This window comes from Pagrus pagrus, assembly GCF_965226575.1.
Source record: "Pagrus pagrus genome assembly, chromosome: 20".
Lineage (NCBI taxonomy): Eukaryota > Metazoa > Chordata > Actinopteri > Spariformes > Sparidae > Pagrus > Pagrus pagrus.
Genome location: NC_140207.1, coordinates 1,232,631 through 1,244,976, shown reverse-complemented (window position 1 = coordinate 1,244,976; position 12,346 = coordinate 1,232,631). Strand labels below are relative to the sequence as shown.

The following is a 12,346-nucleotide window of genomic DNA, read 5'->3' as shown; positions in this document are numbered from 1 at the left end:
GTCATGTAAACTCCAACTAAAGAGTCCAACTTGTACACAGACTGATGTATTTCACACATGATGTCATAAAACATCTACTTGTTGATTTTTTTCTATGGATTTCCAAAGTTGTGCGTTTATTGGAGGAAGGTTCAGTTTGAGTTTCCTACTGAGGTGTATGTTTGTGTCCTTCAGTGAGCTGCAGATGAAGGAAAATGAGTGTTTGTCTGCTGTCAGACTGTCAAACAGCAGCAACAACCCAACACAGCAGAGACCATGGAGCCTGTGTGACACCTGGTCTGAGAGCAGGTGAGGAGCAGTTTGTTGGACGCAGCTAACGGCTCCACCCTCTGTTCGCGAGGAAGCTTGTAGAAGGTTCATGGAAGACAATGGCGCCAAACAATAAACAACAAAGAAACGTCCTCAAGAAGATGGAGAGAGGAAGAAGAGGAGAAGATGAGAGGAGAGGAGGAGAGGAGATGAAGGTGGAGTTTTATTACAGTAAAGTTTAGTAAAGTCTGACTCGGGACGCTTTATGATGAGCTAGCTCGCTAACGGTCCTGCAGTAACCGTTAGCTCGCTAGGTTAGCTTACTTTTGTGCGTGAGACTCCAGTAACAGCTAACTTTAGATTAGATAAGAACATGAGATTTGTCTTTAAGTGTGTCTAAATGTTGACCTGGTGTAACATCGTCTCTACATCCTAACAGCACGATGCAGTTCAGTGATGCTCACACCTTCACACGTCTCACTGATCTGAGTTCAGCAGCACAGCCGCCATTTATTCATTCAGTGTCGCTGTTGGTAATCGTCACTCATGTTTGCGCGCCAAACCACAATGCTAACATTTGCCAGAGTTGAACTAGCCTGCCGCCAGGTCCAAGATCCAACATCAGAACCGGACCTGGAACCCATCAGCTGTTGTTGGATGGTGGTTTCACCTCTGGAGACAACAGACATTTCTTCTGGGCTTCTGGTTTAGCTGCTGGTTATATGAATAATGAATATCTGGGCCGAGATTTCTCTTTCCTGCTTCAATTCTATTCAAATATATTTATATGAATGCAGATACATTTTTAAAAAAGCTAATTAAACACTAAATGAACAGATAACAGCCTCCACTCAGTCTTCACACAGCTGGTGAATAAGAACAGCTACATATCAGTTGTGTTTAACAACCCTGGTGTTGTAAGATGACTGATAGATGAGCCATTAATATCTTTATCTTTAATAACCTTTATATGAAACTGTCACTTTGGTGAATTTTAATTTTTTTTTTTTTTTTTTTGAACAATGTTTTTATTAATTTCCAATAAGAACATACAAAGCACATTGACATATGCCACACAAGTTACGCAATGAGATGCAGGTGAACCTCGCTGCATACACATACATACAGAAAAGATAAACACGCGCACAAACATACATATCCACATAAAATAATTACAATAATAAATAAAATAGAATGAGATAAATTAAAATAAATAAAAAATAAATAAATAAATAAAATAAATAAATAAATAAAAAAAAATAAAAATAAAAAATAGTCACACACAGAATAGCTCTACAGATAAATATAATCTATTGTTGCTTGAGGAAGTCCATTAAGGGTGCCCACACTTCTTCAAATTCTTGTACTTTACCCCTGATTACATAGGTTAGCTTTTCTAATGTAACATACATTGCCATCTCTCTAATCCAAGATTGTGTAGATGATATTTCAGTGTCTCTCCAAGACAAAGCAACCCTCCTCCTGGCCTGCAGGAGGCCAAAGTTGATCAGAGTCTTACACTTGGAGTTAACAGAAAAACAATCTGGGTATATCCCTAAAATACAAAGTTTTGCTACACAGAGTACCTGAATACCTGTAATTTTGTGTGAACAACCATTTTCCAAAAAGTTACCAGTTTAGGACATTCCCATACACAATGAATCAAAGTACCTTTCTCAGTCAAACATTTCACGCAAGTATCTGGAGTGTCAGGGGACCATTTATTGAGTTTCTCAGGGGTTATGTATGTTCTCATTAACCATTTGTGTTGTAGCAGTTTCATGCGAGTATTAATGGTTTGTGTTTGAGCTTTTATACAAGCTACTGAACTCCATGCCCTCCTTCTGTCATGACTAGATTCCTCATCATGTGAGACAAGTACTGTATATAGTATAGAGATTTGGCGTTTCCCATTCATGTGTTTTAACACAATGTCCTCAAGGCAGGACAGCGGCGGTTCTTGTGTATCCTGATGACACTTTGATGAAATGAAATGCTTCAATTGCAAGTATTTAAAAAAGTGTTTTTTTGGAATTAAATATTTCAAACAAAGATCATTAAATGTAAGTAAGGTGCCCTGAGCATATAAGTCTCCAATTTTTTGCACCCCCCTGTCGGCCCAAATTTGAAAACCACCATCTGCCCGGCCAGGAGTGAACCATGCATTATTCCAAATAGGTGAAAATTGAGAGATGGGAGGTGTATTACCAATATGTCTATGAGCTTTAAACCATATATCAATAGAGTTCTTAAGGAAAGGATTTGTTGTTTTTTTCTTCAAAGTTTTAAGATCTGCTGAATATAAATATAGGCTTAGTGGCAGCTTAGATATTGATGCTTGTTCAATATGAACCCATGCTGGAGGAGAATGTGTGACAAAATAAAACATAGCACTACGCAGCTGAGCGGCCCAGTAATACCACTGTAAACTGGGCATCTGTAATCCTCCCCTATCATATGGCAAGTACAATAATCTGAGTCTTAATCTAGGTTTTCGATTGTTCCAGATAAACCTACAGAATGCGTTATTAATTTCTTTAAAAAAAGATTTTGGTAGTGGCATTGGAAGTGATTGAAATAGATATAAGAATTTCGGCAAGATAGTCATCTTGATTATATTGATCCGGCCAATCATTGATATTGGCATTGTTGTCCATTTTTCAAGTAATTCTTGTACCTCTCTCATCAACGGGTCATAGTTTGCTTGAACGACTGTATTAATTTGGGGGGTAATCTTAATTCCAAGATAGGTGAAGCCTTCCCTCGCATTAAAAAAGGGTGTTGTTATGACTGGATTACTTCTTTCATCTTTGTTCAGGAAAAGTATAGAAGATTTTGTATTATTAATACTGTATCCAGAAAACTGACCAAACCTATTAATTAAATGTAATAATGTCTGGACACTGTTTGATAACTTTGACAAAAAAAGAATCACATCGTCTGCATATAACGATATCCTATGTTCATGATCTCCAATTGTTATTCCTGATAAATTAGCTTCGGCTCTAATGGACATGGCTAAAGGCTCAATGGCTAAAATGAACAATAGTGGGGAGAGAGGACAGCCCTGACGAGTTGACCTCTCTAGCGTTAACGGGCTTGATAAATTATTATTCGTCATTACGCGTGCTGTAGGGTTAGTATATAATAATTCTATCCATTTCATAAATTTTCCCCCAAGTCCATATCTTGGTAGCAAATTGAACAAATAATGCCACTCAATTCTATCAAACGCTTGTCTAGCATCTAGAGATAACAGCGCTGTATCCCTGGTATTATTTTTAGAGTGGATTATGTTGAGGACCGTTCTTATGTTATGAAATCCCTGACGAGTCTGTACAAACCCATTCTGATCACTATGTACCAAAAAAGGGATATGTGGATCTAGCCTTTTAGCAAGAATTTTACTCAATATTTTTGTGTCTACTCCCATAAGACTAATAGGTCTGTATGAAGAGCAGTCTGAATTTTAATATTTAATGTTGAACAATTGGTGTAGAATTTAAAGGCATTTTTTAAAATATCAAATATTGGGGGGATATCTTTTTGGTGACTGATCAAAACTTGTGGATAATTTGGGTGAATTATGAGCTCCTCAGTATTTCTATAATCTTGGCTAAAGCCCTGCATCTAGAAACTACAGAGAATTACCAGTATATGGTTTTTATAATGATACTGACTCAAAGCTAAGACTGTGAGGTTGGCAGGAAGTGTGATTGTAGCTGCTGGAGAAGGAACTTCGGTGACAGCATAAATTTGACATTATCATTATTATTTCACTGGGTTTTTCTCATTTCTCAGTTGTGTTCCTCCTCTTCTTCCTCAGACGTCCTCCTGTTTGCAACTTGGGAATCTGTCTCAGCGTTTCACCTTCACAGATGTCTCAATCCTTAAAATACATCAGGAGGCATGTCGAGGGAGCTACGAGCGAGCATGAACAGGTGTGTCATTTGTGGAAGCCTTTCAGCATCTATACAAAAGAAATGAAACACAGCTGGAATATACAAACCATGACTCTACAGTTATGTTCCTTAGTATCCATAAAATGTATTAGTTATTTAAGATGATTATATTCACAATCAAACTTTCTGCCTTTCATTGTTTAAAACCTCATCTATAACAAAACAACAGACCAATGTTGCAGCTCTGCCACATTTTGTATTTAATTGTCGTCACATTTTAAATGAGTTAATTTTGCTGTTCTATCTCAACAGGTTGTGTTGTTGCAAAACTGAACAAAAGAATCAGAAAGTCTGGTAATAATTATCTTTGTATATAATCTTCTGATCCTCCCCTAAATAATACTACTTCGACTTTACATCTCTCATCGTTCATGAGGAAGAACAAAATGCATTTTAAAAATCAACTTGTACAGTGTGTGTCTGTCTCTGTTTGTGGGTCTGTGTTCATTTCGACAGAGACAGAAACACACTAAGTACGTTTTAATGTTAAGTGTGTGTATTGTTGTGTAGATTAATTTAGTTTCAGGCTTCTGTTGTAGTTACACAGTTGTACATGTCAGGACTGATGAGTGAGGCTGTCAACAGGAAAACACAGCTCACCAGTGTTTCCTCCCTGGAACTCACAGAAAAGCTGCCCAGTGTCGAGGTCGACATGTGAGCTGTATCAAGTCTCTTGAAGCAGTTATTTTAAAGGCTTTATAAAGTCTGACTTGGAGCTGATTGAAGGAGCACTATCACTTAAGTCTAACAAGTTTAGTTTTGGCAGGTCTGAGGTCAGCAGGTTAATTTTCTTTTATAGTTCCCAGTTCTGTTGTAAGGGACAGAAACAAACTTAAAGACGTAAGTAACAGATTAAGTCATAAACTAATGTCATATAAAATGATACGTCCTTATAAAATGAACTTTGAACTTTTTCCCTGTCAAACATTTACTTGGATCACCTGGTCGGACTGACACCATTTTGTAGAAAAGACTTCTGAGTCCTCGGTTCTGTCCACAAACATGAGACAATATGGGATTTTTGACAAGTGCTTTGTTGAACTTGGACTGTGAAGTTTCAGGCTGAGGGACATCAGGACACAGCGTAAGTTTTACATTATTGTTATTATATTTTCAGTCTCCTTATGGACTGTAGACGTGCAGGTATCCTGGTTGTTATCTGATCTATCAGGGCGTTGGCAGTCAGAAGACTTCAGACGAGAAAGCTCTTAAATTAAATTCCCACTCGCATATTGAAGCTGTAAGTGATACTAGAAAGTTGAAATGTTGATTATCAAAACTATTTCTTGTCTGTTTGTAGTATCTGGAGCGGCTGACTGTTGCTAGGTAGATTTTATGCTGAGTGGGTTAGGCATGAATTGTTGACACTGCTGTGCACACTGTCGACGGCTGACACAGTAGAAGGAAGCCAAACGACAGCGACAGGAGGAGAACATAAAGGAGAGGAGGAACATGTGAGAAACTAACTGAGTTACAGGTTTGGATGAACACACTCACTCCACATAAACCAGTTGGTGGGTTTTATTTGGATGTTTGTTAGCAAACGTTAGAAAAAACTGCTGGAAGAAGTGGAGTCCGTTAAGTGAAGCTAGCTGTTGGTGGTCACAGCTCAGACTGTAAAAACACATTTCAGTGTTGAACATGTGCTTCATCAAGTCGATCTTTCCTTCCACTGCATTTCTTCTAGGGTCCCTTAAAGAGAGGCTCTGATGTTACCTGTGACTCAAAAGTAAAGGCTGTCAGTTAATGTTAGCTGCTTGCTAGCCCGTTGAATGAACTGAACGACTGGATTTTGGAGAATCTAACCATGTATAGCATGTTGGTACTGATAAAAGTTTAAAAAATGTTTTATTGTTATGAGCTGCTTTGAACCAGATTAAACAAGTTGCCTGCTCTTAATTTCACGAGGCAACATGTTACCAGACAGAATATCTGTAATAATATTAAAGCAAATCATATTAGAAATGTGTTACATTACTCTGTTACTGCTTAAAGTAATATACTACTGTAATATTTTACTTTTGTAATGCGTCAACCTCAACACTAGTTTTAATACATACATAAAAATAACTTTTACCAACTATAAAGATTCCCGAATGTATTATACTGTGTTTTCTGCCTCTAGTGTTGCTGGTTGACCTCTCAGACTTGAGAAGATGAGTGACTTGGGGGTAAAAGAGGACAGATCAGAGTCTCCAGTGTCCAGCTGTCTGTCTCTGAAGAGTGACCGGTCCAAAATGAACAATCCACTCTTCAGTAATGAACCCTTTGATATAAAGTAAGAGACATTTTTAATGTTATCTGATAATCTACTTCACAACGCTGTTCTTATATAATTGAGTGTTTTTTGATCAGTCATTAGGTGTTTATTATGTCCTGATAAAACTTTTTCAAACCTGATCCGATCCCGACTCCTTATATTTGCTTCAATGTTAAATGTTATATTAAATATATATCTGACAACTGAAATAACAGCAGTAGCTAGTTCGTTTGGCACACCTTATTTTTTTCATGCAACTTGATCCAAATGGAGGTTCAAGGTTCAGCTTTATTATCATCATAAATACACAATTGCACAATGAAATGCAATTTTGGCCTCCACCATGTTACACACACAGAAAATGTATAAATAGAGTTTAAAACATGTAAGTTAGAATGGAATTAAATAATGGAAGAAAAAAAGACTGCATTCAAATATAACTAAAGAAAATAACTGAGAGGGAAAACTTAATTATGTTTGCAAGGACGATTTACAGTTACAGTACATGAGTCATAGGAGAGAAGGGCTGCAACACTAGCAGAGATCAGTACAGGACCTCAGTAGAATTCATGAAGTAATTCAGTGATGAACCTGGACCCTCAGACAAAAACAGTCATCAGAGATGGTTTCCACTTTAAGCTAACCTGATGAAGATTCAGTGTTTATTGTTTGAATTCAATATAGTTTCATGTTTTCCTGTTCAAAGACTCAAAATATGGAAAGAAAGGATGAAACTTGAATGTAGAGCTGAAATGATTACTCGAGTAACTTGAATAATTCGATTACAAAAAAATGATCGAAGCAAAATCTGCCTCGAGGCTTCGTTTAATTCCTGTCACCCGCGTTATGTAGCCTGCTTAGCTCAGGGATAATTTTTCCACACAGACTGTTATTGCGGACACACACCTCTACGTTCAGAATTGAGTGGGCGCGATGGCGTTGAGCCAAGAAACCGTCCGTAAAAGACAGAGAAGGTCCAAAGTTTGGGATCATTTCACACTTGAAGAAGAAGATAACAAAGTGCAATGTGTCTACTGCAATGCAGAACTGGCGTACCGCAACAGCACGTCAACAACGATTCAACATCTGAACCGAAAGCATCCAGTTGTTAACACCAGCTCACCAAGCGTCGTTGACACAAGCTAACGTAAACATTGATGTTAGCTAATTTAACGTAGCCTACCATCGCTAGTTAGAGCGTATGGTATTTGTAGCTGTGGCCTCGTGTCGCTATGACTACATATCATGTTAAGATGTGGAAACTTTATTTGTGTTAAATTGCAAGAGAGTAATAGCCTACACCAAATAACTCCTTCATATCCAGACAATGATTCACATTTATGGTGTTGATGATATTTGATTATAAAGTGAATTAAAAAAATATCAGCATGTGAATATCAAACTCCATATGTAGAGTAAGAGCTGCATTCGACATGTGAGGTGTCGGTTGGTCACCAGTAATGTAATGTGTTGTAAAGCATCTGTTCATCTCCACAGAGAAAAGAAGAAGAGTCATGTTTCTGTGGAGGAGCAGATGTCCAGCTGTTCTTTGTGTCAGGACGTCCTGAAGGATCCAGTCTCTACCAGCTGTGGACACTGGTTCTGTAAACAGTGCATCACCTCATACTGGGGCCAGTCTGCTTCATCAGGACACTCCTCCTGTCCCCAGTGTGGAGAAAGATCAGTCAGTCAGAGCAGCACTGTACAAGGTAAGACTGAACATCTGTCTGCTGATGTCATCATGTCTGAAAACTGGATTCTTCTTCATTCATTTGTTGTCTTGTTCAGCAAAGACATTAAAGATTTTGATAGAATCATTCTTTAGTTTTGGTCTTCGTCCTGAAAACGATCACCAGATTCTTAAACTCTTTCTTTAGACTCATATTTTTCCTTCTCTTTCAGCAGATAGTGTTCTGCAGGAGGTTTTAGATGAACATAAGATCAGTCTGAGGAGGAGATGTGAATCTGTGACTGAAGGAAGTGATGGAACAGGAAGTGGAATCCTCCTCAACAGGATCTACACTGAGCTCTACATCACAGAGGGACAGAGTGAAGAGGTTAATACCCAACATGAGGTGAGCCAGCTAGAGACAGCTTCCAAGATGGAGACCCTCCATGACACTCCAATCAAGTGCAGCGGCATCTTTAAAGCCTCACCTGACCAACAGAGACGCATCAGAGTGGTTCTGACCAACGGCGTCGCTGGAGTTGGAAAAACCTTCTCAGTGCAGAAGTTCACTCTGGACTGGGCAGAGGGCTCCGAAAACCAAGATGTCAGTCTGCTGGTTCTGCTCTCGTTCAGGGAGCTGAACCTGATCAGAGATGAGCAGTACAGTCTTCTCAGGCTGCTCCATGTTTTCCATCCAACATTACAGAAGGTGACAGCAGAGAAGCTCGCTGTCTGTAAACTTCTGTTCATCTTTGACGGCCTGGATGAAAGCAGACTTTCACTGGATTTCAAGAACCATGAGGTCGTGTCTGATGTCACACAAGAGTCATCAGTCAGCGTGCTGCTGACAAACCTCATCGAGGGGAAGCTGCTTCCCTCGGCTCTTGTCTGGATAACTTCCCGACCTGCAGCAGCCAATCAGATCCCTCCTTCACGTTTTGACAGGGTGACAGAAGTACAAGGCTTCACTGACGTCCAGAAGGAGGAGTACTTCAGGAGAAGGTTCAGTGATGAAGATCTGTCCAGCAGAATCATCTCACACATCAAGACCTCCAGGAGCCTCCACATCATGTGTCTGATCCCAGTCTTCTGCTGGATCACTGCTACAGTTCTGGACCACATGTTGACTACAGACCAGAGAGGAGAGCTGCCCAAGACCCTGACTGACATGTACTCACACTTCCTGCTGGTTCAGACAAAGAGGAAGAAGCAGAAGTACGATGAGGGACGTGAGACGAGTCCACAGAAGCTGATGGAGGCTGACAGGGAAGTTCTTCTGAAGCTGGGTAGGCTGGCGTTTGAACATCTGGAGACAGGAAACATCATGTTCTACCAAGAAGACCTGGAGCGGTGTGGTCTTAATGTCACAGAGGCCTCGGTGTACTCAGGAGTTTGTACAGAGATCTTCAGAAGAGAGAGTGTGATCTTCCAGAAAACAGTCTACTGCTTTGTTCATCTGAGCGTTCAGGAGTTTGTGGCTGCAGTCTACATGTTCCACTGTTACACCAACAGGAACAGAGAGGTACTGGAGGCTTTCTTGGGGAAGACTTCTTTGGATGTCCTTCTGAAAAAAGCCATGGAGAAATCCCTTGAAAGTAAAAATGGCCACCTGGACCTGTTTGTTCGCTTCCTTCATGGCCTCTCTCTCACGTCTAACCAGAGACTCTTAGGAGGTCTGCTGGGTCAGACAGATGACAGTCCAGAAATCATTTGGAGAGTCATCAACAACCTAAAAGAAATGAACACTGATGAAATGTCTCCTGACAGAAGCATCAACATCTTCCACTGTCTGATGGAGATGAACGACCACTCAGTCCATCAGGAGATCCAAGAGTTCCTGAAGTCAGAGAACAGATCAGAGAAGGAACTCTCTGTGATCCACTGCTCAGCTCTGGCCTACATGCTGCAGATGTCAGAGGAGGTTCTGGATGAGTTGGACCTGAAGAAGTACAAAACATCAGATGAGGGACGACAGAGACTGATTCCAGCTGTGAGGAACTGCAGAAAGGCTCTGTGAGTCCAGATGTGATTATGAACATCATAAACCATCATAAAGCTGAAGACATCAACTTTAGAGTGAAGATAAACACTTAACACACGTCCACAAAATGATATCATCACCAAGCTCAGAGAAGAAATGATCTTGTTAAACGCCACTTGAGGAAGAACTTACTAATACAATTATAATAATATAATCTTCAGTACTAATTATACTGTGAGTGCAATAGGAGTCATTAAAGTAATTTAATAGTTGATGAAAATCAGACAGAGTGACATAATGAGATAATCAAAGATGCACAAAATTAACACACGACTGAAGTAAATACATTTACATTCAGGTCATTGAACAACATGTCAAAATTAACTTTAACAAACACAAATGACAGTACCCTGTTAATTAAAATATGACACATTTACATTATCTGTTCAATCTGTGTCTGTTTAAGTGTCAAACTGTATTATAGTTTAAGTTTTATTTTCTCTTTCATCACAGACTTTCTGGCTGTGGACTCTCAGAGACTCACTGTGAAGTCGTGGCCTCAGCTCTGAAGTCCAACCCCTCCCTTCTGAGAGAGCTGGACCTGAACAAGAACACCCTGAAAGATTCAGGAGTGAAGCTGCTGTGTTCTGGACTGAAGAGTCCAAACTGTAAACTGGAGACACTAAGGTCAGTTCATATATCTTTGCAAACTGTGTTGCTCTTAGTATGGGAAATGTAGGATTTACGCTGCTGCAAAATTCACCAATATTTAGAATTTTTGAGACAAATCTATGCACAAAAAATTGGAAGAAGTTCAACAGATTATCACGAATAATGTCTTTTTATTCAAAACCTTTTGAACACAGTATTTTCTAGGAACTTGTACATTCATACTGCAGCATCTCTCTCTCTCTCATTAGAAACATGAGCACAGACACAGAGTGTGAAGCATATTTCCAAATACAGATGTTTGAATTATTGGGTCTGATCTGTCACCACTGACTGATGACATCTCAACATGTATTGATGCTTTTATTCAGAAGATTATGCTACTTTGTGTGACTCAACCAGTGAACAGGAGCATAACTAAAAATACACTTAATTTATATTCACTATATTTCAGGAAGGTACTAGGTTACATGTAAGCTTAAGAGAACATACAAGTCACTTTGCTTAGTGCACATTTGATCCAATTATAATTAGAGATGGGTCCGATCCAGTATCGGTACAGGGTTCAGATACAGATGTAACTGACTCATTGGATATTGGACTGATGTCACCGATCTATGTCCTGACCCAGATTAATCTGGGTTGATATGAACAGCTGTGTGAATGTTGTGCTGACATGTGGATGATGTCTGTAGAAGGCTGATGATGATCCACAATAACACAATGACAAAGTCACTTGACTCATTTTTAGGGAAAGCTCATTGATGAGGACACAGTAATGTTGAGCTACACATTTAAAACCTGAACACAGCTGATTGACTTATAAAATTGACTTTTATCTCCATCATTTATTCTTTATTCAGATTGAGGAGCTGCAGTTTGTCAGAGATCAGCTGTGCTTCTCCGGCCTCAGCCCTCTTGTCTGTGGCAGAACAATGTTGAGCTGTCCATTTAAAACCTTCATATAACAAGAAAAGTCTGGGAAATCGATTTGATCAGTTAATTAAAATGTGTGTTTTTTGTGGCAAGCAGAGGAATGTTTGTTCCCAAAGAAGGCACAGTTTCCTCAGTATTTTGGAACTGATTTGGTTTTGTGGCGTCAGACCTCGAACAAACCACGGCTGCAAAGTTTGTTTAAAGGCTGTTGCAACTAAAGGCAGCAGCACGACCAATTTATTTGAGCATCTCAAACAGAGTCATGCAGCCGAGTGGGAGAAATGTTGTTCACTATGAGATGCACAAGACCTTGACAGCCGACAAACACCCGCTAAGAAGCAGCCAACATTAGCTGAATCATTTTGCCATTGTATTCCCTATGACGAGAAAGTGGCCCGCTGGAAAGCTATTAAGGATGCAATCGCTGCCGGCATTGTTACATGCAACAGGCCGAAAAAGCATGCACCTGATGTCCTGTACATCCACCAACATGTGATGTCTATAATGCAATAGGGGTGTGAATCTTTGGGTGTCTCACGATTCGATTCCGATTCTTAGGGTCACGATTCGATTCAAAATCGATTCTCGATTCAACCAATTCTCAGTTCAACCGATTCACG

General features: G+C 39.6%; 1 protein-coding gene across 1 annotated transcript in view; it reads left to right on the top strand.

Annotated features, from left to right (window-relative positions):
- The window catches only part of LOC311249183 (NLR family member X1-like), a 55,649-nt gene that overhangs the window by 18,642 nt on the left and 24,661 nt on the right, over window positions 1-12,346 (top strand). The window contains exons 4-6 of the mRNA XM_084340023.1: window positions 7,969-8,159; window positions 8,374-10,153; window positions 10,635-10,808. Of these exons, the coding sequence (XP_084196149.1) occupies window positions 7,969-8,159; window positions 8,374-10,153; window positions 10,635-10,808 (2,145 nt within the window). The remainder of the gene's footprint in view (window positions 1-7,968; window positions 8,160-8,373; window positions 10,154-10,634; window positions 10,809-12,346) is intronic.